At 40.6% G+C, this 25,877-nt stretch overlaps 1 protein-coding gene across 1 annotated transcript in view; it reads left to right on the forward strand.

Moving 5' to 3' along the window:
- The window catches only part of KCNK13 (potassium two pore domain channel subfamily K member 13), a 48,043-nt gene extending 43,967 nt beyond the window's left edge, over window positions 1–4,076 (forward strand). The window contains exon 2 of the mRNA XM_058026299.1: window positions 1,122–4,076. Within this exon, the coding sequence (XP_057882282.1) occupies window positions 1,122–2,014 (893 nt within the window). The 3' untranslated portion in view covers window positions 2,015–4,076. The remainder of the gene's footprint in view (window positions 1–1,121) is intronic.
- The last annotated feature ends 21,801 nt before the right edge of the window (window positions 4,077–25,877 follow it).

A 25,877-nucleotide genomic window follows, 5' to 3' on the forward strand; every position in this document is an offset into this window, starting at 1 on the left:
ATGTGTTTATTTCATAATTAGCATCTCATAGTTACAAAGAGAAATTAAAAATCCTTTGATTTTTCTGTCCTATCAACAAAAATGTTTTTGCTTAGTTGGTCAGTTATGTAGACCTTTAATAATCTTAATAAAACACCAGCAAAGATTTGTCATGAGTGTTACTCCAATTTGCTCAGTGATGTTCTGGACAACTTTTTATTCTTTAGTAATATCTTTTTAAAACAAGATTGTCTTATCAACAGCTTTAACCAAAACAAAATTACTAATTTCAGGCTTTAGGATGGGAAATATTTGAGAGTAGACTGAAGGCCCTCTGGCCTAAGAAATCTCATTTTGGGGAATCAGACCAGAGGAGACTTTTGATAAGATCCACATGCAGACTTGAGCTATGGAGTGGGACACAGAGAAATAGAAAAATTTCAGCAATGCTGATTTAAAAAGGGGTTGTTAATGAGTGACAGACAGCAAAGTCAGATGCAGGGCATCTTTAACTCCCACTGGGATACTCATGATTATCCTGCCAGGGGCTGTCACCTGGTGTGTGCTCCCAGCCTGGGCTTCCACAGCCAGGCTATGGTGGGTGCTGAGTGCTGGGTGATGTGCCTCCTGCACTACCAGGAGTCAAGTGAACCTCAGAAATTTCACTTTGTGTTCCAAAGACTTGGTGCAGATGGATCTCTGAAAGGCAGGAGCCACCCCTGGGACAGAGCCATGGTGCAGAAAAGCACCAGCAGCTGCAAAAACCCCAAAGCCTGGAAGCAATCCAAAGCACAAAGAGAGAAAGAGTGAACCTAGCAACCAAACCAAAATTCAGGACTCCTATAAACTCTCTTTTCCTGTCCATGTGTTTTGTTCTGCTTTTTGTTTCATTCTGATTCTGGAGGAAATGCTGGCATGTGTTCCTTCCCCTTACAGCTCAGACTCAGTCAAGCACAAGTGGGTGACATCTGGGGAGAATGTATTTTTTCTCAAAGCTGAGCTGTACCACGAAGATTTACTACCAGTTCATCCATTTTGCTTGTGATGAAAGTCCTAACATGGCCCCTACTGATTTATTTTTTCAACTGTTCCTTTTTGTCTTCCAGGGTTTGGTATGACAACTGTTCCTTTTTGTCTTCCAGGGTTTGGTATGACCACCCCAGCCACCGTTGGAGGCAAAATTTTTCTGATATTTTACGGCCTTATAGGATGTGCAGGGACCATTTTGTTCTTTAACCTGTTCCTGGAGCGCTTGATCACGGTCATAGCTTACGTGATGAAGTCCTGCCACGAGAGACAGCTGAGGAGGAAAGGGGTTCTCCCTCACAACGGCCGCCGTGGCTCGGGGAGCTCCGAGGTGGACAGCCTGGCGGGCTGGAAGCCCTCTGTGTACTATGTAATGCTGATTTTATGTGTAGCATCCCTCATCATTTCCTGCTGTGCCTCTGCAATGTACACACCGATTGAAGGGTGGAGTTACTTTGACTCACTTTACTTCTGCTTTGTGGCCTTCAGCACCATTGGTTTTGGTGATCTGGTCAGTAGCCAGAACGTCAGGTACGAGAGCCAGGGCCTTTACCGCTTTGGCAACTTTGTCTTCATACTCATGGGGGTGTGCTGCATCTATTCCTTATTTAATGTGATCTCTATAGTCATCAAGCAGTCCATAAACTGGATATTAAAGAAATTGGCCTGCAAGTGCTGCCACAGGTGCCAAAGAAGATTATTTCGCTCACGGAGGAACGTGGTGATGCCGGGAAATGTGCGCAGCCGGAGGAACATCTCCATCGAGACCGACGGCGTCAACGAGAGCGACACGGACGGACGCCGTCTGTCAGGGGAGATGATCTCCATGAAAGACTTCCTGGCCTCCAATAAAGTCTCACTGGCCATCATGCAGAAACAGCTGTCAGAAACTGCTAATGGGTATCCAAGGCAAATGAGCTCTAACCCGAAGCAAAACGGATTCTCTGGTGGGGTTGGAGCCCTGGCAATTATGAATAACAGACTGGCAGAGACAAGTGTGGATAGGTGAAATAATGACAGTAATAGCAGTGAAACTGTGTGAACCATTTCAACAGGTATTGAAACAATGTGAATCAAGTGAAATAGCTAGGGAGAGAGCACCACCTCAGGGTGGGATCACGTGAAGAGCATACCTCCTGATGGAAGACCTCTTGACTTTTTTGGGGGCTGTCACTTAATGTTTTTGCATTGTACCAGTCCCAGCTTCTCAAGCAGGTTACTGCAGGAGGATTTTAATTTAGCCTTCAGATAAAATTTCTATGTCCTGTTCTTGTCCATTATGTGACATACAGATTTCAAGATAAGAAATCTGTGGGATGAGAAGAAACCAAGTGTGTCTACTGAACACATTCTCAATTCAGAGATTGTTTAGAGCTCTCTGTCTTACTCTCATCATGCCTGTTTCCTGGAAGTGACTTATCTGAGACCAAAAGATGAATCAGCCTTTGTGATATTGCAGATCTAATTTAATGGAAAGTAGTATGAAAGTTGGTAGGTATATTCTGGAGCTATTGTAGTGTGAATGGGAAGAGAATTTTGCCTTTAAAATTTATTTAGTCTTTCCTATAATAGGATACTGTCAAAAGTGATAGAATGAAAACTTATCCTACTTTTATTTTCTTCATTTTCAAAACATGGTTCTTTTCCAAGGATACTTTTTCTTCTAGAGTTGAATCACTGTGGCTTTCTGCTTCAAAAATGTCAAATTAAATTGAAAATTGACACACTGATGAGTGGTATGAATTATTCCACAATAGCAATCAAAGACTTTTCAAATTTCTGTTCATATTTGCCTCAATTGTGACTGAAGCATCAGCATCTGTAATGCAACTAGTAACTGAGTTTACACAACAGGCATTAGTATGCAATTAGATTGCTATGCCAGCATCCAGAGTGTTATTATAAATGACTGTGATCACAGAATCACTTTGGCAGTGTCCTTTTCCTCTTTCATGTAACTCTGTCATTCTTCATCTGTTTCCCTGGCTTTCAGTGATAATAATGACAGTGTCTTGATTAGGGAAATAGAAAATGTTTTAATTCCTTGTTTTTCTCAATGAAATGCTCTGAGTGCTCATTATGACTAGAAAAGAAATTTCAATGAGAAGAATAATAACAGTGAGAAGATCATGAAAACAGGAAAAGAAGTGATCTTAAATGACAATGAAATCATCCTTTGTGTTAGGTAGCTAGAGAAATACTGAATTAAATTAACATAAAATCTAGCAAGAATTTAAGGAAGACTGGGCTGAATTCCTGGTTCTCCTTTAAACTTGCGACACATTAAAGCTAAACAATATACAAGAGTGTAAATAAGCAGAACTGGTCACAAAGGACCCCATCCCCTGGAAAGAGTAGTATATGCATCAGGACTAAATGTTTTCTTCCAGCTGGAAAGCCTTTCAGAATACTGCAATACTAGGAAATTTACACCATCATTATGTGGTTCTCTCATACAGAACAATGCAGATTGCCTTTTCAGTCTAATTTGTGTTAGGAGTTAATTCTTTTTCTTCATTCTGGCCTAAAGTTCTTTCACTTAGGTTTCTAATATTGTAGAATAACATTTTTATACTAATTTTATCAATATTTGAACTTGAAAACAAAAGCTTGGAATCCCTTAATATAATAAGCTAACCCAGGATATTCAACAAATGTACTTAACTAGTGAAAAAATTGGAACCTCTTTTGATGTTATTAGGGGTAAAAATCCTCATTTAAGTCAAATCCTGCTGTTCTTAATTACAAGAAAAGCTTCAAATTGAAGTCCAGATTCTGATATCTGTCAACTCATCTGTGCAGCAATGGAATAGTTTTAACAGTGTCCTTTCACATTTGCATCTGTGAAAAATCTGAATCAGCTTCCAAACCTAACTTTTGTGAGAAATGCAGCTTTATTTGGTTTTTTTGGGGGGTTATGTTTTAGCAAAAATTACTACTGAGCTATTTAAGATGAAATTATAATACCCAAGATCCATTACACTGTTACACTTTCTTTTTTTTTTTTAAATCTCAAGGCCTTCTTTGTCTTAATCTCACTGAATAAAAATACTTGGCTATAAAGCAGAGAAGTACTACTCTGTATCCTTCTTTCCAAATTCATTCAGAAACACATCTGTTCATTTCCTGTAAGCCTAAGATCTCATTTGTTATTGATGTATTTCTCTGCCAACTAGCAGAAATAGTATAGGATTTAACCTATACTATTGCTTCAGCAACCATTAAGAGGATCTTCAGATGGTTTCAAGACATGAGACAGTTGTGTTGCTCTGTTCCATTCTTTCTGGTAACCAGTGCTGGTTTCTCATCACCACAAAGGAATTTTTGTCAGCTATTTTCAATAGGTCTGAAAACATCTATAGTTATGAAAGCAAGGGACTAATAAATAATCTTTATCCAAGAGACTTGGCAAGGCTGTGAGGGATCTTTGGTGTACACTAGCTCTGTTTTCATTGATCAGCCCTGACATTTGCTCACTCAAGCACTGCCTTCCTCATGGCCCAAGCCTGCCAGTTGCAAGATCTCTGCAGTGGTTTTGTGGTTGGATGTCATGTCCACTGAAGATAACGAGGGAATAGCTGCAATAATCATCTGTATACAGATGTCAACTGTCAGAGATGAAGGACCAGCATATTCTGTCCCTGTGCCATCTTGTACCACAGCATCATCCTGTCGCTAAGAGACCTCTGACTTTGTCATTGAGTTCCCCTTACAGCAGCCACACGCAACATTGAATGAGGTAACTTTGCCAAGGAGACTGTAGAATTCTTAGAGAATATCTGTGGATAAATAAGATTTTTAAGATCAGAGAAAGAAATTTCTGGCTACAGTCCCATGGTATTACAGTTGTTTTACTAAAGGCCTTGAAGAGAGAAGTCCCCAAAAGCTCTGATTATAATGAGCTTAAATATTATAGTTTAATATCAAGATATTAAATTTGCAAAACAAGTGGAGATACAGATGTATGCATACCAAAAAAAGAACAGGATTTAACACAGGGATGAAAAATTCCCATCCTGTGTGAAAATAAATTACAATAAAAATATGGATAACATCACATTTATTGCATTACTTTTTAAAGTAGCAATGAGGAATTAAAGGAAATAGTTTGGAACCTATTTTCAAAGCTGTGCAAATTTTAATGCCAGATTGCTTAACACTAAAATCTCAGTCAAAAAGACAGAAAACTCTTTTCAAAAGTACTGAGTTTCTCTATTGCCTGCCATGAATTTTCATGATGGCTAATGAGATATAGGGATGAGGGTTTTAAGGCAAAAATGCTTACAGGAAAACCTTGGATGCATTAAGATTCTGCATCTGCACTTTAAAAGGTCAGGAGTACCACTAAAATCAGTGGGTTAAACTACAGGTTGCGGCCTGCCAGGCTGAAACTGAAAGTCCTTAATGGAGTAATCTGCTGAAATATAACCTTATCATTATGCCACTACTTAATAATGTCATTATTGAACACTATAATTATTTTACATTCAATGGAAATATTTAGTGCTAACCAAAATACAATCAAATAAAAGTAGAGGTAGCTCTTGGGAGTTTCTGTCTTGTTTAGGTTTTGTAAAATGTGTGCATCAGGCTGGTAGGTGGGTGTGAAGGCAGTTACATTCATTTATGTCCGTGAAGGACATGGGCTGCTTTTTGCAAGGACATGAATAGACTCTTCAAAGGCATTTAAGTCCTGCTGGAAGTCAATTAACTTCCCACCACACACTAACTTTCAGTAGAAGTCAGGTACCTGATTCCCTTAGGCAATTTCAGAACCCCAGCCATGTATTAGGTTTTGAATCTAAGATGACCTGACAGTGTCCCTGGAAAGTTCAAAGTGTTGGAGCAAAGTTTCAGTGCTGCAGCACTCTAATAGCTGAATTAATTTATCTAAAAGCATTTTATGGAGAAAGCTTTGCATCAACCAAAAAACCACAAACAATGTGTTTTGTTTGATTTGATCTTGGCCTCCGTCAGTTTAAATTATATTTGACACATTTACAAATTGAAGAACAAAGAGAAGGTTGGGCTAGGCATAAAAAATAAAGCAGCTTCATTTCTCCAACTGAATTGATCAAGAGAAAGAGGTTAGGTTGGGAAAAGAGCTTCTTGATTAATATTATATTTGAATAAACTTTATCTGGAGGTGGAGGATATTAAGTTGTTTGGATGACTCCTCTCCAACAGCTGTGAAAGTGGAACTCTTTGTGTGACCCTCTGATATCCCTACTCTGGGAACAGAAGCTGAGTGAGCCTTAGCTTAGAGAAGGGTCAGCATTTCCAAGCAATACAGCTGGAATCTTCTGTTGTTTTAATTTAGGCTACTAACACTGGGCTAACACAGCACTTTCTTAGATCCTTCAAGAAATAATACAGTTATTTTATCTAATTTCTTGTACAAGCTGTGGAGAATCACCAAGTGTTTTCTTTCCCCTGGGCAGAAAATAATGCAAAATACACAAGTACAATGTGTCTGAGAATGTTCACAGTTCTTTTTTGCTTAATCCAGGAAATAAGAGTATAATCCCTTCCCTACTCCTTATTTTCCAAACATCTATTAGCATTGGCAACAATATCTACTCAATACTCTGCTTATTACTTGAAAGGTCACATTTCACTAGGAAAATTAAAACCATTGTTCATCAAGGTGGACCAACATAGTCTTATTTCTTATTAGATTTAAGAGAAATTGTGAACACAAAGAAAGACACTTCAAATCCAAGTAGTCAGAGCTTTTTGATATAGCCTGTGTTTATAGAGCTGCTTTATGTCAAACCACAGAAAAACAACATGACTACAGACTTATAAGAGCATAAGTAAGTCTAAGAGCAACCTTATAGACTAAATACACTGTTATATTTCGGTTTTTTACAGTTTCACTCTAATGGATGCCTTCAGTTTTCATTATTTTAAGTTGTGATAATAGAATAAATTTAAATTTGCAAAGATTTTGAGAGGCACAATAGTGAGATATGTTTTAAATGAAATATTATTCTCCACAGGCTGTCTAGCTTTCTAAAAAGGGGAAGCTTGATGAAAGGCAGAATCAACTCTTCCCAAGCAAGGGTGCAATTTCTGGACTCAAACAGATTTCCTATTAGGTACATACAGAAGCTCTCAGTGGGGCAAGATGGCTTTGTTTTCACAAATGTTATCTTTCAAAATGCTTTTCAAAGCTACTCCCCTTTTTAAAGCCACAGAACACTGTCAGTGTTTTCTGTTTGTCTTATCTGAGAAAACTTAATCTTGCTTTTTTCATATCTTTAGAAGAAAAAGATGCACATGAAGAAAAATGAAAATGACCTTACATAATCTTTACATGTATTGCTTGGAGCTGCAGAAATCCTCCTCTTTATCCTAACTCAAGTTTACATCAGAGTAATTTCTCCAGCACGACAAAGAGGTTTGGTCTTATTAGCCAGTAGCCACAGCTCAAGTGAAAGAACTTTAAAGTTGCATTTGTTTATCTGTTTAAATGAGGCAATGAGCTGAAGGTCTGAGCAGTGGGTGCTGTTCTAAGTTTGTTAGCATGCAAAAGGCTGGACTCACCATTGTTCTCATGTTTGCAATGGTCAGGGAGACACTTGTTCTCATGTTTGCAATGGTCAGGGAGACACTGAGTAGTGTCCAGAAGAGTCCTTAGTGCTGCAGTAGCAGCAATTGCTGGCCATGAACCTCTGGGTGTCCTGCTGTCTGCACTTAGTGCCCAGGGCCAGAACTAGACAGAGAGAATGCTGTCCAGAACACCATTTCAGAGATGCACAGAATAATCTGCTATGGAAAATGCCTCTGGATGCCATCCTGTCACCCTTTTCCAAAGCAGACCTAGCTAGTCCCTGCCCATCTGTAGTGTTTGCTGGGTGATGCTTCTTCAGCACTCTGTTCACAGTCAGTGTACAGTCAGTGTACTGACTGAACAACACCCCTACCAAGAGAAAGTGACAGACCTTCCTCTGCACCATTACATTTGGGCAAATACTTAGCTCTAAGTTAAACAAATTTCTTTGTAAATAGCACCCAGACTGCTGCTTTTCTCAGCCTCATAAGCAGCAGATGGGTATTTTGATCCCTAGGTATCATTATTGTTGGCAGCCTTATTTGAGATGGCAGGGCCTGGAAAGGTCAGTCTGTCTGCAATAGGCTCCTAGGCAGGATCCTATTGGCAGGCAATCCATGGCACTTTGGCTCTACACATTGGGTTTGGCTGGATTCAAGAGTGGATTCTGCTCTGCTCAAATCAATGGAGACTTTGCCACTGGATTCTTTATCTGACATTTTGCACAAGTATTAATTTCACTTTACAAAATAATCCAAAGAAATGTGACTAGCCTTTTGCTTTGCTTTTACCATCAACTGTGCAAATACTAATTTTACTCATGCAGTGCTGTGTTCTTCAATAAGTTATTGCCCAGGAACCTTTTTTTCGTCTACAAAATAATCATCTACTTCTAAAGAAGACCAATTTAAAATGGAAAGTACCCAGATTATTATCTCTAAGAATTGTTTGGTAGTCATTCATTTCATCAGCTGAAAAAACTCTAACAAATAACACATTTTCCATGAAAATTCCTGCAGTTTTGCAAGGGTAAAGAAAGGAAGAGTTACTTTATGCTGATTGCTTGTGTCATCTTGTTCTTTCCATCAACTTTCTGTTCTCAGCCCTCACCAGCAGGGTGACCTTTCTCCCTCTTTTTTTTTTCTTTACATTTACTTTTTTTCTTAGTTCATCAAATTCTTCTGTTAGCCAAATACACCATGATATATGTCCCACACAAAGCAAGTCAGGAGGAAAAGCAAGTGAGGCACAGAGAGTTCTAAATGCCCCATCAGCTGAGAAGGTGTCAAACAGAGCTTACACCTCCTCAGATTGCAGCATAGATGCAAAGGGTAAACAACAAGTGTTGTGATATTTTAGCGTCTCTAAAAAAAAAATCCCTTTAATCTGCCAGGAATTAAACTTCTTTGTTCACGGTTCTATCCTTGCCTTTCACTCTTTTACCTTCTTTGAATTCCTAAGGCTTTAAGGCCCTGTGCATGAACAACAGAAGCTACAGAAATGATTCACCCTATTTGCAGAAGATTTGGTCCTTGTTTGGCACCATGTAATAGGTCTGTGCAATAGCAGGAATTAGAATCCACAAACCACAGCTCATGATGATAAGAAAATGGAGAATTTTGTGATTCTTCTAATGAATTTCCAGTGTTAGAGATTTCACAGTTGTCCCAGGCAACCTATTGCAAACCTATGGCAGAGCATCTTAATTTTAAACATTTTCCCAGGCTCTAAATTTATCTCTCCCTTGCTACAGCTGAGGCACATTGTTTGCATTTGAGCCCTGCTGAATATGAAGAGCAGAATATTCCCCTCCTTTTTGAAAGGAAGGTATTTTTTACAATATCTCATCTCAGTCTTTGCTATCTCAGGCTAGAAATATCCCCTTCCTTATGTGACATTTTCTACCATTGCTCTACCGTGCTTCAGATTGTGCTTCATCTCTTGGTCACTTTTCCTTCAAGTACAGTGCTCAAAATGAGATACAGAGACAGAGAAAATATATTGTTAAGAGAGCATGGAGCAGCACGATTATTTTTCTCATCTTGCTTACCTATGCTGTTCCTGTGTCTGGAGTGGTGCTTGCTATTTTAAAACACTGTTGATTCATCTTCAGTTTTTCATATAATATCAATGCAAATTCTTTTTTTTCAAAACTGTTACCTAAACTTCAGTGCTTCCAATAATGTAGGTGATTATTCCGATGTACAACTTTCATGGATGGTTATTGAGTTGCTTCTGGTTTTTCCAGATCTCTTTCCCATATGCATATTGGTTTGAATCCTAGTCTTTCAGCATCTTTGCCACCCTGAGTGCCTGGCATCATCTTCAGACCTAAAATTGTGTCCTGTATTCCATCATCCAAGTTAGTAATAAAAACAGTGACTCACTATTTTTGCAAAACTGAGTCGATACTTTCTTCCTGTTTGAAATGAAACTATTGGTCTCTACCTAGTGTTGTCTGAACACTGTTTCACAATCAGTTTTACACTCATTTGGTGTTAGTTTCATCAAGTGTAAATGACAGAAAGCTGCAATTGCAATATTTTTATTCCTGGCTGTCAGATATGAGCTAAAAAAGATTTAGGTTTCAGATCCCAAGGGAATTTGCACAACTGATTAGTTGATGGAAAAGTGGATAAATTTTAAAATTGTACAAAAGTAAATCTTGCTTTGCCAAATCTCCAACATAAAACTCTACTCTGTCTTTTTGCAGTTACACATTGTAAAATAGTTGTGTTCCCAGAGCTACAGAAATAGATGAAACTAATAGAAAGATCACCTGGAAGAATTCAGGCTGAAAAATACAAAAGTACTTTGGCAATAGATGGAAGGACTTGGGTTGGCTTTCACACATTATCTTGGTTTGAAAGACATGTATCTGTCAAGGAAGAGAACCTCCCTTGGAATGGAATAGAATGTAATGGAATGGGAAAAATATGACCCCCTTCCCTTGGAATTACTGTAACTTTGAAATTAAGAGGTTCTCAGGCAAAGATATGGGGAAAGGAATAACAGTTCTTTACTAGTGTGTGTATGTGCATAACAAGGCAAACAAACAGCAGCTGTGGCAGCAAAACCAAACCCAACCCAACCAGGGACCCGCTGAAACCCTCTGGGCGCGGCCCTGCCCCGTCCCTGCAGTTCCAGTCACGGCCAGCGGGGGCGCTGCTGGCTCCCGGCCGGGCAGGGCGGGCGCGATGATTCCCCGCGCCGGCAGGGGGCGCTGCGGGGCCAGCGCGGCCTCCCTCACGCGGCAATGGCGGCCGGGCCGCGTGGGGATGTGGGCTGCAGCAGGAATCACGGAGCGGTGGCTGGGACAGCAGGGGTGAGCAGGCCCCAGAGTAACAAAGGAAATGTGTCAGAAACTCCACAGCTGTAGCAGGAGCCAGGGAGTGTCCCAGCAGCAGGGGGTGTGGGTTTGAGTGTAGCAAAAAAGCCTGAGACAGCAGCAGGAAGCAGCGGGGCCTGGCAGCGGCAGCCGGGCTCCTCTGTCGCAGCAGCCAGACCGAATCAGGGAGACACCTCCTCTGGGAAGGGGGAGCATACGGGGGTCCTGGGTTTTTCCCTGAGACACCTGAATAGATGGTGGGGGTCCCTTCCAGTCAGAACGAGTGTTAGGAAGGTCCCAGTTCAACAGCTGCTCTAATGAGCAAAGGCTCACCCACGGTAGCAGAATGGGATGACAACAGCTCCATCATGGCAGTGAATCCTCTGGGCAGCACCCACAGACCGTCCGTGCCTCCTCTGATGTGGAAAGCAAGAGAGGAAAAGGAGCCCAGCCCAGCCCATCACCGCCCGGCCAAAATCTCCCATATCTTTGCTTTTCCTAAGAGAGAACTTCACAGGTAAGAAAGTAACCACCTGCACCTTCCCCCTCCTCTTCCTCCCAGTCACATCTTTTGTTATTTTAAGAACAGTAGTTATTGTTTCTTAGCAATAGATGGGACAAAATTCCATGAGAGAAAGAAACAAAAGTCCTAATCCTCAACACGTGTAAAACACAGCATTTCCATTCTAGTATTTCCATTCTAGTATTCCATTCTAGTATTTCCATTCTACTGATTAAAATCCATTTTTTAAAAGTCCCACATCAGCATGGAATATTTTTCCATAAATATTATTTTAATTTAAGTTTATACATAAAATCCTATTTGAAGTGGAATTATGCTAGACTTATTTAACCTTACTGGCTGGAAGTACTGAAACACAAAACAACTATTTTTGTGTGTGTGACAAAAAGGTTTTTCAAGAACATTCTTCCCTTGATGTGTCAGGCTGTTGATTATCTTTTTTCAAACATTGATCTCCTTAAGGACAGCAGGAACTTGTGACCAGTAGATGATAGAAATTTCCTTGCTTCAATTCCCAAACAAACCATGTGGATTTATAATGTACATGCTGAATGTGAGGGAGTTCATTATTCATTAGTTTAAGGCATCTTGGCTTATCATCCAAGGAAATGCTCTTCTAACAGAAAAAAAGAAGGTATTAAATGTACTTAGTGCCCCTATCAGGTACCCATCATAAGCAAATCCTTCTTGCAGGAAAGCTGAGGTTAGGCTTGCTGGAGGGAAGTTTTGCTGCTCCCTCTCTGAACCCTGGGGAGTTACACATTAAATATACAAAATCAGCTTTGTATGAAATAGGTCAGTACAGTAAAGTCATCACTCTCTTGATTTTGATCAACTTTGAATGGGCTCATGAGAGGAGTTGTAGCACAACTGTTTGGCAGCAGCAATAACTGCAGGAAGCAATTTCTAGCACAGAGCTGAATGGGGCCTCTGGAGGCAAATACAGGTTAATAATAATAACAAACCACAGAGACCATGTAGAACAGGACCACAGAAAGGAAAGTGATGAGATTTGACTAAACATACCCCTCATCTTCTTACTACCATTAGGAAGTGACACTGGACGTCAAAGACTGGATGCACGTTGGGCTTTTAGAAGGGAATCAGTGGTCTCCTTTCTGATGGCATGCTAAAGTGGAAATGTTTAGGCCTGGTTTTTAAGAAATGTGTAAGCAAATGCACAGTAATCTTATTGTTGTGGTAAACTGCAGCAGGAGAATGCATGATAATCAAAGGGTTTGAGTTATTATTACAGGAACAGAGTATTCTTTTGAAGGGAAGTAAAGGACTTGAATATCTTAATCTAGGAGCCTCTCAAATAAAATTTCCAAAATATCTAGATAATTTAGGTGTTTGAACTTGAAAATAAAGTTATTTTCAGCCAAGTTCCATTGGTAGCTTAAAACAGCAGCTGTGTTTCCAATACCAGCCCACTCTGACAGTCAGTCCCCTTACCCCCAGCTCCACAGAAAGGGGTGAATGTGCCCATGCCACCCCAAATGCCTCCTTTGAAAGGAACACAGCCACCACATGCTTCCCTCTCTGCACAGAGACCTGGGGCCCTTTCACTCCTGGAGGGTTTCAAGGCATGCCCGGCCCATCCCATGAGGGCTGCAAGGGTTTCCCTACTCTTGCAACTTGTTTTCATGGTTATCCAGCCCTCATTTTCCCAAGGAGCAGGCTTCCAGACATGCAGCCACTTGTCCTGTGGGCCTCCTTGGCACCACAACCCCAAAGTACGCATGCAGCCACCCACCATGGTAGCAGGAAAGGCTTTGCCTTGGGCCACCTGCCCAGTCTCTGACACAGATTTCACTGTCCCACCAGCAGTTTGGGTGCTGAGACCGCTGCATGTTCCTGGGGCAGGTTCTTCATCCCCTTTCTTCCTATTCACAATGACAGCCTAATCAAATACCTCACTGGATACCCAATATCCAGCATTCAGCAGTATCATCACCAAGTTTGTCTCCTGCAAACAGAGAAGCTGTGAGAGTATTAATAGCATGCAATCCATTTATTTTCTTGCCCAGAGATGATTTTTGAAAAATTAAGATACTGATAGTTTTCTTTTCAATGAAAGGCAGGGATGTTATCATGTGTGTGGATTAAGTCTTTTTCCAGATAACATTGACCAAAATTACCACCTTCTTAACAATACAATCCAGCACACTTTGGGAAACAATTGGGGTTTCTTCCAAAGACCTTTTTGAGGTGTTTAAGGAGCTTGTCTGAGCACTGCCATGGTCTCAGCACATGGCTGATTGAGACATTTGTCCCTTCTGGTGTGAGGCATCAGACCCACACACAGGCTCCATGTGTGCTGTCTGCCCAAAGGCAGATGCTTCTGTTCACTGAAACTCCATTGCTATAATTAAGATTATCTTTATGTCTCCAGTTCTATTTTTCCCAAAGCTATTCTTGTGTCTGAGTTTGTGCTCCTGACAAACACTATCAGTGGTGAGTGAAGGGACAATTCATGTTCCACATGGGTAGTAAATGATAATGTTGTTCTTGGAGCATAACCTGGGGGGTTATGTTTTATAGATACTTTGTAACTGGATTTAGTCTCCTCTTGCTTTGCTCAGTACAAGATAAATCCCACAGGAAAATGCTGATATTCAGATTGAAATTCCTGTTGGAAACCAATTATCAGACCTAGTTTTTGTTCTTGTAAAGAGCAGTCTACTACACCCCAGGTTAGTGTCTCAGTCACAGGGTCATGATCTGCTTCCTTTAGGTTGTATCTTACAAAAACTGTAGTATGCAACATTTCACCAATTAGTAAGTGGCAAAAAAATCAAACTATTTGATAGGAAAATTAGGCAAACTGGTGGGGGAAAGGTCTGTTAGGTCTATGTACTTTTTTGAGTTTTTTTTTTAACCAGAAGAGAGTTTGGTCTAGAGCCTAAAATTCTATGTGATATATTTTAGAAAATAGCTGGAGTGGTGAAAGACTCTGCCGTGTTAGGTGGAAAAAAAAGCACCATTTAATCCTGACTGTAGTACACTGTCTGTGGCATGATGGACTGATAATATAGCAGGCCTGGTAGGTACTTACCAGGCTGAAACAAGACAAACACATGTAAATGTCAGTGTGAATCTTGTTGTTCTTTTCTTGTTGACTGTCAGTACCCTTGAACTTAATATTATTTTCAATTTACTCTCCCTGTTCCTCATTTCCAGTGCAATCAATACCAACCACCAGGTGCTCTGCTAGAAATGTGCTGCTGTGCTTTACCCTGAGCATCAGGCTTGTTTGATATTGAGAGCTTTGAGTACATGACACTGGCTTGTCACTGCCTGATATTGCCCTGCCTTTATATCAGTGCCTGTGGGATCTCAGCACCTCAGGACTGATGTGCCGAGTCACCGAGACCACCCCTGGGGGGCTCGGAGGTCCTGGAATGTTGCCAGAAGTGTCTGGTGGCTGGACTTCGATCCTGCACGGGAGACGACACCTGTATGAGGATGGGAGGATTTCACTGGGGTGAATGGTGAAGGGATAAGTTAATTAGAGTGTGAAACACAGGGTTTAAGATTTCTGTACAGGGGGGTCTAGAGAAGTAAGATGGAGGAATTGGGGCGTATCCTGTCCTTCTTCTTCTTCTTCTTAGCCTCCATCTTCTGTGGTGATGGTGGCACTTTGGGATTGGTTATTACTAAAAGTGCACTGGTCAATAAGGGTGAAAGGTATTGGGGAAAATAGGTAAATATTGTATACGTAGTTTTGAGTATAAAGATAGGTGACCGCCCCGGGGGCTCTCAGTGTGCTCATGGCTGGCTTGCTGTGCAGACCTCTGTCGGGCCGAGAGAAAATCTTTTAGATAAAAACTAATAAACACTGAAGATTGAGAAAACACCTGAAGCCTCTTTTCGTCCTTTGGAGTGCGGGCTGCCCAAGGCCACCCCGAGCCTTTCCAGGTCATTAAAACAGCCGAGACAGCGACAAGTGCCGAGGAGGAGCTCTGGGAAGCTCCAGGTTTTGAAGATTCTGCTCTGCCCTTTTACTCCTTTTGATGTGTTCAGACCCCAGGTCTGGTATCCAGCCTTCCAGGTGCTGGGTCTTCCTCCATTCCGGTCAAGTCAAGGGTCAGAATTGAAAGCCTGTCCAAAGGATCCGACCTGCAGACAAGGGCAGTGCGCTGCCATGAGAATGGAAGAGAACAGAAGAGACCATGCTGTGGATTTTGTACTCTTCATTTGCTTGCATTCTAACCTATATTCCTTTAGGCAGCATCCTCTTTTGCTGGGTATCTTTTTGCAGTTTGTGAGTTCCAAGAATCTCAGTCTTCGGATGCAATAATCACAAGTTCTGCCATTTTTTTCAAGTCAAACTTCTGATATTTCTTGGGTGACTGATTTCTCTTAGTGCTTATTAGTAAAGTCCTAATGAAGTAGTGAGGCAAAATTTGGATGGTTTTTTGTTCATTTTATGTTTTCTAGTTGGTATGGTTACTCTAATAATGCCTGAAAGCCTTATTCCTACTCCAAGGGGTAGTCAGAATGATTAAACTAACTTTTGATAAGATACTTTTGATATACTTTGTTGGTATACTTTTTATACCAACACTGAGAGCATCTGAGGGGAGAATTGTGCTTCATACCAAGTTTCACACACTCTCTGCTAAAGTTGTCCTCTTTCTTACTTTTTATGCTCCCCCAATTTACTGATTACTTCCTGTTACTTCTGATTTTCTCAGAGGTTTTCATAGCATGTCCATGACGCTGATAATTTAAAACCACTTGTTGCTGATGAAAATAGATGCAAATAGTCTCATTTACCTCTCTTGACCATTTTTTTTTATTTGAAGGTCAGAAGCTGTGCTCAGAGGAAGTCTACATGTGTTGATTGATTGAAATTTAAGGACATTTATGTAAATTTGCCATTTAATGCACTGGCAGTTCCTCTGCCTTTATGATGCTCCCTCTTCCTCCTGCATATAGCAGATGTGGCACCCTTATGAATTAGTTATCTAATATCCAGGAGCAGAATGAGTTTCCTGTACTTCAGTCTTCAGCTTCCAAATTAAAATGTTTGATTGAAAAGGACATGATTGAAAGTTCCATTTATCCCTCATTATTACACCAGGGTTCTTGTAGCCTGTTTAAATGGAATTTGTGATGCGACATACGACCTCAAAAAGAATAAGGGAACATGTTTCTCCTTTCCATTCTTTATTTGCCAAAAATACAGAATACATAATTTTATTTCCTCTGGGAACAGCTACAAGAAAAAGTTATTTTGAGTTATGGGTTTTACTTCAAGTCTTTTGCCTTAGACAAAAGTTTAGCATTTTTCTTTGGAGTTGCCAGTTAATGTCTATGCCATTTTGGAGTGCACATCTTTGCAAGTCTATATGCACATGGTCCAAAAGCATGGATGTTTTTGTTTGCCCTCCAGAAGAAAGTAACTGTAAAAGGAACAACACTGAGGAGATTTGGAGCATGTGTGGGTGAGAAGGTTCAGGAATGACTGCAGCAGGGAAAACACCAGAATAAAGATCTGACAGTCTGGATTTTATTGTGAGCCAAGAACCAAAACACAAAGTGCCTGGGGATACTGCCTATGCAATTGCCCTATGTACAGACAGTCTGATAATGTGTTTATGGGTTGTGTTTTCATTGCTATTGTTGTCCAGACAGCTAATTAACAGCTAGCAGTGGATTTATTTGCAAGTGGTAGTCATACTACAGTAAAAACAATTTCTGTATGTTAAAGTTCCTTGAATTTATGCAACTGGATTTTCTAAGATTCCTGCAGAAAATCGTCCCATTTAGCTTATTTGAATTAATTCCTCCAAAGTTTCACCTTTATTTTACAAATGTTTCCCTTACCTATGTGATTTTCCTGGGATGGTAGCCAAATCTTAAGAGAATAATACTAAATAGATTAAACAGCAGCACTATGTAAGGTTTCTCATATTCTCGGAAATGAGGCTGAACTGAAATCTCCAGTATAAGCTCACAGACCAGACTGTGCAAGAGGAATAATTGAGGTATGTCTCAGGAACATATTCAACTAAACTGCATTTGAAAATTTTGTGATTATATGTCTTACATGTATGTGTGTACTTTATATTAGCTCTAAAGAAATTTTAATATGTTCACTGCATAATCTTTTTTTCACTCATCCACTGATTTTACTCCTATGAATTTCTTTTCCCAACTTTGAGAATTCTTTGCCCCTTAATGATTTGGTGGCAGACAAGTTTGATGGTAAAAGTACTTAAAATTACTTTATAATTTCAAGTCCTGAAGATATAAGTAACAAAAGCATCTGTAGTAGGAAAAGTGATGACAGTGCCACTTACCTGTAAGCTTTTTAACAAATCCATGTCCCATGTTGTGCTCATCACCATGCATGTCACAGTCATCTGGGACTTACCTTTTGCTCGAGCAGTAGGAGTTAACTTTGCTCCAGCAATACAGCACAAAGTTGAGCAATTCCACTTGCAGCAAAAATATAAGAGCAAGTTCAAATGCTTCCAATAAGCATTTGAATTAGTTTCCAATATCAAAAAGCCATTAAAAGAATGACATCTGGCCATTAAGTGTATAATCAGATACTTTCTGTATACAATTATCCCTAATGCAGCACTACTTTAACTACACATTTTTTAAAAATAGCTTTGATCTATAATTGTTCTAATATTCTGAGAATATGTCACAAAGCTGCAAGGTTATTTCTAGATATTCTGCTTCTTGCAAGAGTGTTTAGACTAGCACCTTCTTTAAAAAACACCACAGTGCAGGTGGTTCTCTGGTGTTCTTAATAAAGACATTTATCTTTTGTTGCTAGGTGTTATCTTGATGAATGAATCTCAGAACTCTGAGAATACTGGCTCTTTACCACTTTACCTTACTTCTCTCAGGGAGTGAGGGATCAAATTTAACCATGGGCAGTAATGAGTTACATCCACACTTGGATGAAGTGTATTAAGTGGTTTGCATTTGTGTCATAATGGTGTTTCTCTGGAGTGACTTGTGGTCATTTGGTAGGGAAATATTCAAGCCAACAAAATGATCAATCTGAGGGAAATTAAATCAAACTCCTCTTTTAGCAGACACACTGAATATGGGCTGTGGGTAGGAATGCTACACAAGGCTGTGGTTGTAGGGTTATGGAGAGTGAACAGGAAAACGTTTTTAAGACGTTAAAACTAAAGGTCATGTCAGCAAGGGTCAGAACTTGAAAGAGCCAAGTGGCTCTGTGCTAATCATTGTACTAGTGCAAATGCTGCGACAAGAACAGGGACTGGTTAACATCCCCAGGTCTTGTCAGGCCACCTCTTCGGAGCATGAGACAAGGAAAATTCAAAGCTATATTGAAGCCAATGAGCTATAGAAATTATTTTTCTCCCCAGCAGCCTGGACTGTCTTTGCTTATCAAAGTAAGACCCTGCAATTTCTGTTCACCAATTATAGCAGCTACATCTCTTCCTGAAAAGACTCAGAATTCTCATCAATCTCAAGTGGCTCAACTGAACATTTTCATGGGGAAAATTATCTGAGTCTAAAGAAAACTACACAAGTCTTCAGAGAGCAGCTTGGCTCTGATAAATGCAAAATGGAACTCATAAGAGGAGGATGATAATTTCAGCTCTTACTAAATCACTCATTTGTGGTGTTCACTCTCAAATGAACACTTCAGAAGGAAGCTGCTGCTTGTCCCTCATGGACGTTCCATTAAGTAACTGGGTCTTCAAATATGTGTTCATATAGAGGCAGCTGAGCTATGCTGCTGAGTGCTGGACTGTCTATGGTTAACCCAGGCAATTTGGAACTACCAGTTTGAAGGTCTCATTCATTGATCAATAGTATTTCTTCTGTGATGTCAGTGGTAAACACCTTTTTCTGCTAACTGTGGGGAAACAGTAGCAGCTGACTGCTTTTGCTCCAATCCATAGGTGTGCCACCTCCTCTCCTTCAGCTGTTCCATACTTGTGCCAACATCTCAAACCTTCCCTGGCCTTGCCAGCTACAGACCATACCTGCAGCAGCTCTTTAGTCCAGCTGTATTCTCAACATGTTCCCAAGCCTTTCTACATCCCTTCCCTGAATGAACTAGGAGGTTGCTAAGCCAGATTTAAATGTCATGTTCCCCCTCTAATTTGTGTTGTGCTGGTGACATTTGTCATTCACAGTCTTCATCCCCACCAGCTTCATTGCCCACTTGAGCACTTCTGCTGCTGTGTTTGTGCTCTGCCCACACAGCTCCTTCTGGGAGGGAATGCTCTTCTTGATGCTGCCTCTGCTCAGAGCCAACTCCTGGTGTCACAGTGATCTAGGGCTTGATAGTTACTTTTTCCCTTAATTATCTTCTCAGATAATGCAAGCTTAGCAGAACATTACATTGACAAGGGAAAAAAAACCCAACATTTTAATTGTCTTAGTTATAAGAATCAGATACTGACCAAATGATCACAAGTATGTAATAAAACCCACCAAATTTCTTACTGCTAGCCTTGATTGTGGGTTACAGTTCCTATGGTTGCAATACATGGTTCTTGAAAGAGGTTGAACTTGACATTGCACCTGTACCCCAAGTGTTCAAATTGATTTCTTCCTTTTCCCAAGGAGTATATTGCTGATAACTCATTTTTCATATACAGACACTTTTTTCCCCCTGAATGGGATTTGAAAACCTGGTATTTCACCTGCTAGGTTGCATAAGAGCCCAAGCTGTTGTACTGTGATTGTTCAAATATTTTATACAAGTATTAAGATTTAATACAGCTGCAATAAAAGAAGGGGAGAAAAATGTTTACCCTAGAGTAGCCTGCCTTCTGCAAATCAGGTGATGCTCTAACAGATGGGACATCTCAGGCCTCTGATTTTCTAGAACCACCACTTCTTTGTGAATTGTTCTTCAGCTCGTTATTGAAAGGTGAAAAAAAGCTGATTTACATTTTGTCTGTGTTTTGCCTTTTTCTTCATTCACTGCTGGACATGATGGAATCATGCTTAAAGGGATGCAGCTCAGTGATTCTGAGGTCTGCTATCAGTTCTGTCAGCATGGTCACTGTAGCAATCCCCTTCCCACTCAGCCAAGTGAGACTGAATGACGATTTCAGTGCAAACATTGTGGCATGCCCTAGATGCAAGAGTTAATATTAAAGTTTTCTGGCAGGCTTGTGCAGTTAGTGCTGGTGCCTGTCATAGCTTTGCTTCTGTTGTTACTCAATTAAGCTGTATAAAGGCATCCTGGGCATGATAATCCCATCCAACTCCAACAGACACATGTCTGGGTTCAAAATATGTTGTCATGTCAGTCTCTTTCTTAAAATAATGCCTTTCTGTATTTTAGAGAATGTCAAGACTTGCTTAGGAAAATTGTATCATGATTTTCTTCTGCTCTACATAAAATCCAGTTTCCAATGCCTTTAATGGTGGAAATTCTTAAATGTGGTGATATTTTCTTTTAATATTCCCTGAAGTGTAGTTAAATAATTTCTATTATAATTTTAATGCATTTGAAGTAAAGAGGTGGTAGGGAGCATCTTGAAACAAAAACTTAAAATCCATAAATTCTCCAATGCCTTGTCTCATTTCATATAGTCACTCCCCCCCAAAAAAAATCCAGAATAAACAACTAGGACTTTATTTTATCTTTATGGAGAGAGAAAAATACAATACTGGAATACAGATGAATGGTGTATCAAACCTGTGTCTGGCAGTAACCAGTGCAAGGTGCCTTAGAGAAGAGTGACTGAATTCTATTAATCAGTAATTATGAAATAGTTTGCTTATCTGGGAGCTGTCGCTTTAATGCCTTTCACTTAGAAAGTAGCTTATTTCCAGGAACAGCACCATGTATATTGCTTAGAATATTGCCCCATCTAATATCAAATTGTCATGTTCAGATGGATGTTACTGTTTTACTTTGTTCTGTAAACCTTGTATTAGAGTTTCATGGGTTGAGTGGAGCAACACTTTTTTTTTTGAGAAAAACAGTGCAGAATAAGGCCTGTGCTCCTAAAACTGGGATGTTTCAAACATTTCTAACTAATATTTTTCTATTACACCTATGTAAACACCTATATCTCTTTTAGCTAAATGCTTTTCCAAGTTGGTAACAAAGTAAGACAAGATGACATATAGTTACTACTTAATTAATTGATAGCAGCAGTAGTGAAAAGAACAAAGATATTTCATTGTCTTCTTCTAAGGCATCCTTCATATAAAAAACTACCTAAATTTTATGAACTCTGACTAAATTATTAATAATTTCATTTTAAGATGTCTGACAGTACTGTATATTTCAGTTATTTGCTTTCTGACTTCTCATGGTATAATAGATGCACACTCTTCAACCAAAGGACAGATTTATTGCTTTGAAACTGTCTTTTCTTCATGTTCCCATTCTGTCCCAGCTTAAGCCTAAAATTAATAGCATGGTGGGCATGAAACCATCAGATTCATGTGTACATCAATCAGCAATACACTGATGTACACCAATCAGCAATATACTGATTAAGGTAACTTGCAAGTGGTGAAGGAAAGCTGGAACTTGATTTTGGTGTTTGTACACTTCCCACTGGTCAGGTTTCCTGATGACAAATGCCACCACAGTATTCAAGAAGAGAAAAAAGGATTCTCCTTATGGCTGGGAACAGTGCCTACAGTGCACTTATGAGCAGTCCAGGGTCACTTGCAGTCTGAGGATAAATGGGACTTGACCCTGCAAAATCTTCAGCCTCAAAGTTTTTAAAAATCTTTTCATTACAAACTGTATGGCACAGCCATACATTAAGTAACAGTAGGACATTGTTCCACATACAGAAAAAGGATGCAGGTGACCCATTTAGAGGGATTTGAAGGTATTTATTGCTCTTGGAGCAATAAACTGTATGTCACCTGCTACAGAACCTCTTCTGTCCTCTTTGGTGTTACCCTGAAGTAATAAAAAACCAGAATAGGTAGCTTTAGATCACTGCCAAGAAGTACAGAAATGTATGTACACATACACACTGTGGGGGTGATTTAGGGCTGAAAGGCTGAGACACTCCAAGGTACCACAGCTTTGGAAGTTGTGTCAGGCACTGACACTTGTGACGCTGGTGTGCTGGGTCAGTCTGCCAGCAGTACTTGGTTTCAAGCAAGTTTTCTGAGCTTTGGCTCTTGGTGTAAGAAGGTCTTAGTAAAAATATTTGCAGTTCAGCATTATTTGTTCTGTGCTATAAAGACACCTTATATTACTACTCCAACAAGACATGCTGTTCCAGGTTTTGTTCATGGGTAATGAAACTGGCAGATGACTAATGTTAAGTTGAATGGGAAGAATTTAAGCTCCTGTGACAGTCCTTGGGAAAGACATACAGTGATATGTTTCCCCTGAGCCCCAGCAACTGCATAGTCATTGCTTATCACTTCAGCTTTCCAATTTTAACATGTGGGAAGGGGGTGGTTTTGGCACTTGTTCATTAAAACTTAGTCCCATGTTTGCAGTATGTCATAATTTACTGTAGACAAAAATCATAAGTGAGGATTGGTAATGAGCATCATCAGTGTTGCAGGTTGTTACTCTGGACTTCTACTCCTTAATTTTACACCATGGGTTCCCAAGCTGTCTCTGCTGTGTGCCTGTCACAATCAGGAGCTCTGCAGTGTCAGGCAAGCTCTGGGAGGAGCTACAGATGTCACAGAATATTTCTGTGTATGGCAGAAGCAGCCACAACCTGAAGGCAGAAGCATTGAGAGGGGTCAGGCTGTCTCTCCCTAATCCCAGTGCTCTGGAAAAAACACCATGAGGCTTTCTGCCTAGCAGAGAGTAAATGTAGCAGTTGCTTGAACAGAACCAACGTGCATTTCAGAAATAATTTTAAGACCACTATTTTATACTTTTCTTTCAATGCTAGAAAGTGTGTGTATCAGGTGTCAGGAGTGATTACAGCAATTACATGAATGATGAGATCAGGTCAAAGCCTCACAAGCAGCTTACTGATAAAATGGGGGAAAAAATTAACCTAACTTTTCTCCCTGTGGCTTCAAAAACAGCTGTCTTGGGTTGCAAATGCAAGATGTGTCACAGCAGGAGGACTGCAGCCACCATCCAATCAGACTGCTACCAACAGCCTGACCAACTGTGTGTCAGGTTGTATTCTGACTTTGTCAGTGTTGTTTTGTATTACTGCATTTTTATTTTTCCTGATAAAAAACTGTTATTCCTATTCCCATATCTTTGCCTGAGATCCCCCTTAATTTCAAAGTTATAATAATTCAGAGGGAGGAGGCTTACATTTTCCATTTCAAGAGAGGCTCCTGCCTTCCTTAGCAGACACCTGTCTTTTTAAACCAAGACAACAGCTAATATTTTATGTAACTGGATTCTCTTTTAACTTAATTTTAGGGCCAGTGCTCTTTAATGACTAGACCACATTAAAAGCTCTCCCCAGTCTCACTTCATGAAGCAGTGTTTGGTAAGTGAACACCTCCAAGATATGGAGAGGCACCTCCAGCTCTGGCAGGTAAGGCAGACCTGGTTTCAGGAAGCATCCTTGCTCATTCTGCTGCATCCAGCCCTTGCTCACAAACACTGTGTCCCACCAGCAGGCAACCCATGGACAAGGTAGGGCAAAGAGGTACTTTGACCAGGGCCACACAAGGAGTGAGTTACAGCCTGACTCTCCTGGCTCAGGGAACACTGCCCTGTCTGCTCTGCCACTGCAGACACCTTCCAGCTGCCTTGGGCAGGTTGTGTGACTGAGGACAGAGAGAGGAAAGACTTTCAGAGAGCCCCGGGGCAACCTTTCTCCAGCTGCAGGTGGTGCTTACAGTGATTTCCTTTTGAGCCTACTAAGTGAACTACTCACCCTGCTAGATGTAAATAAACAGGATGGATGGTTTTTACACTAGAAAGTATTGGGATTTCAGTTGAGAAGCTGTTAATTTAAGGAAGGAAGGTAGGCAGGTCCAGAGGCAGAAAATCACTTGTTTTTTGTTTATCCACTGCAATTATTTTTCCCTGTGGTAACTTTAATACCTTTGAGATAAGACATAGGAAAAAAAAATTATGCTGCTACCCTAGGGATTGCTGGAGAAAGAGCCGCAGGTAAGAAAGAGCACACCCTTCCCCTGTAGCCCAATTATACCAGTTCTTCCTGGGAGGGGGCCAGAAACTGCATGCCTGGATGTAACTGACATTGAATTGGATTTTGAATAAAACGCTATCAAAAGTTGTAGAACAGAAAGAATTGGTTTTTCCCTCCACAGCTGAAGATGTCAAGGAACTAGTTTATTCAAAATTAGGATTAGTTTCTGCTCTATTTCATTATTCTGCACAAATTTAATATTAAGGATGTTTCAGTTAGTAATGCAAACAGTTTTAAAGCATCTTCTTCCTATGTGTTTTAAATACAATTATGGAAAAAGGGTGCAAGAAAGAAGCCAGAATTTGTGACAGACAAGAGTTTTGGCACTAAGCAGGCAACTGAGGACCAAATCTTGTAACACATTGATGCAGGTATTCATACAGTTCAGCAGATTTGTACATCAGTAGTCATTTGGGCTGTGAAATTTATGTGACTCATAAGACCCATATCCTGAACTTCAGGTACCCTATTTATTTTTTTTCCTCTATGACATTTACTTGTGGGGATGAAATTGTGTGTGTTGCCCTGTGAAGAGTGGACAACCTCTTGTCTGGGTTCAGCGATAGTTGGGAAGACACAAATGCAAATACCAGTTTGCAAATTTCTCTCACAGAGCCCTAACACATTTGTCAGCCTTGTCTTAAAAGTTTGATTTGGGTGGAAGTTTGTTCTGGAGAGTAGGAAGGGTCTACCAAGGGATCTGGACAGGCTGGATTGATGGCCCAAAACCAATTGTATGGGGTTCAGCAAGGCCAAGTGTCAGGCTCTGCCCCAGGTCACAACAACCCCACACAGCACTGCAGGCTGGGGCAGAGTGGCTGGAAAGCTGCCTGGTGGAAAAGGACCTGGTTGTGCTGGTTGACAACAGTTGTTCATGAGCCAGCAGTGTCCAGGTGGCCAATGGCATCCTGGCCTGTGTCAGCAATGGTGTGGCAATGGTCAGCAGGACCAGGACAGTGGTTGTTTCCTGGTACTTGGCACTGGTGAGGTCTCATGCTGAGTACTGCTTCCAGTTCTGGACCCATCAATTCAAGAAGGAAGTTGTGGGGCTGGATTGAGTCCAGAGAAGGGTAACAGAGCTGTTGAAGGCCCAGGAGTGCATGTCCTATGACATCTCCCTGAAAGGAGGGTCTAGCTGGATGGGGTTCAGTCTCTTTTGCCAGGCAACCAGTGACAGGGCAAGAGGACACAGCCTTAAGCTATGCCAGGAAAGGTTTAGGTTGCACATTAGGAGGATATTGGAATGGACAGTCTAGGAAGGTGGTGAAGTCACTGTCCCTGGAAGTGTTTAAGGAAAAACTGGATGTGGCACTCAGTACCACGTCTAGTTGATGTGGTGGTGTTCAGTCATGGGTTGTACTTGGTTATATCAGA

The sequence above is a fragment of the Melospiza georgiana genome, chromosome 6, assembly GCF_028018845.1.
Source record: "Melospiza georgiana isolate bMelGeo1 chromosome 6, bMelGeo1.pri, whole genome shotgun sequence".
Lineage (NCBI taxonomy): Eukaryota > Metazoa > Chordata > Aves > Passeriformes > Passerellidae > Melospiza > Melospiza georgiana.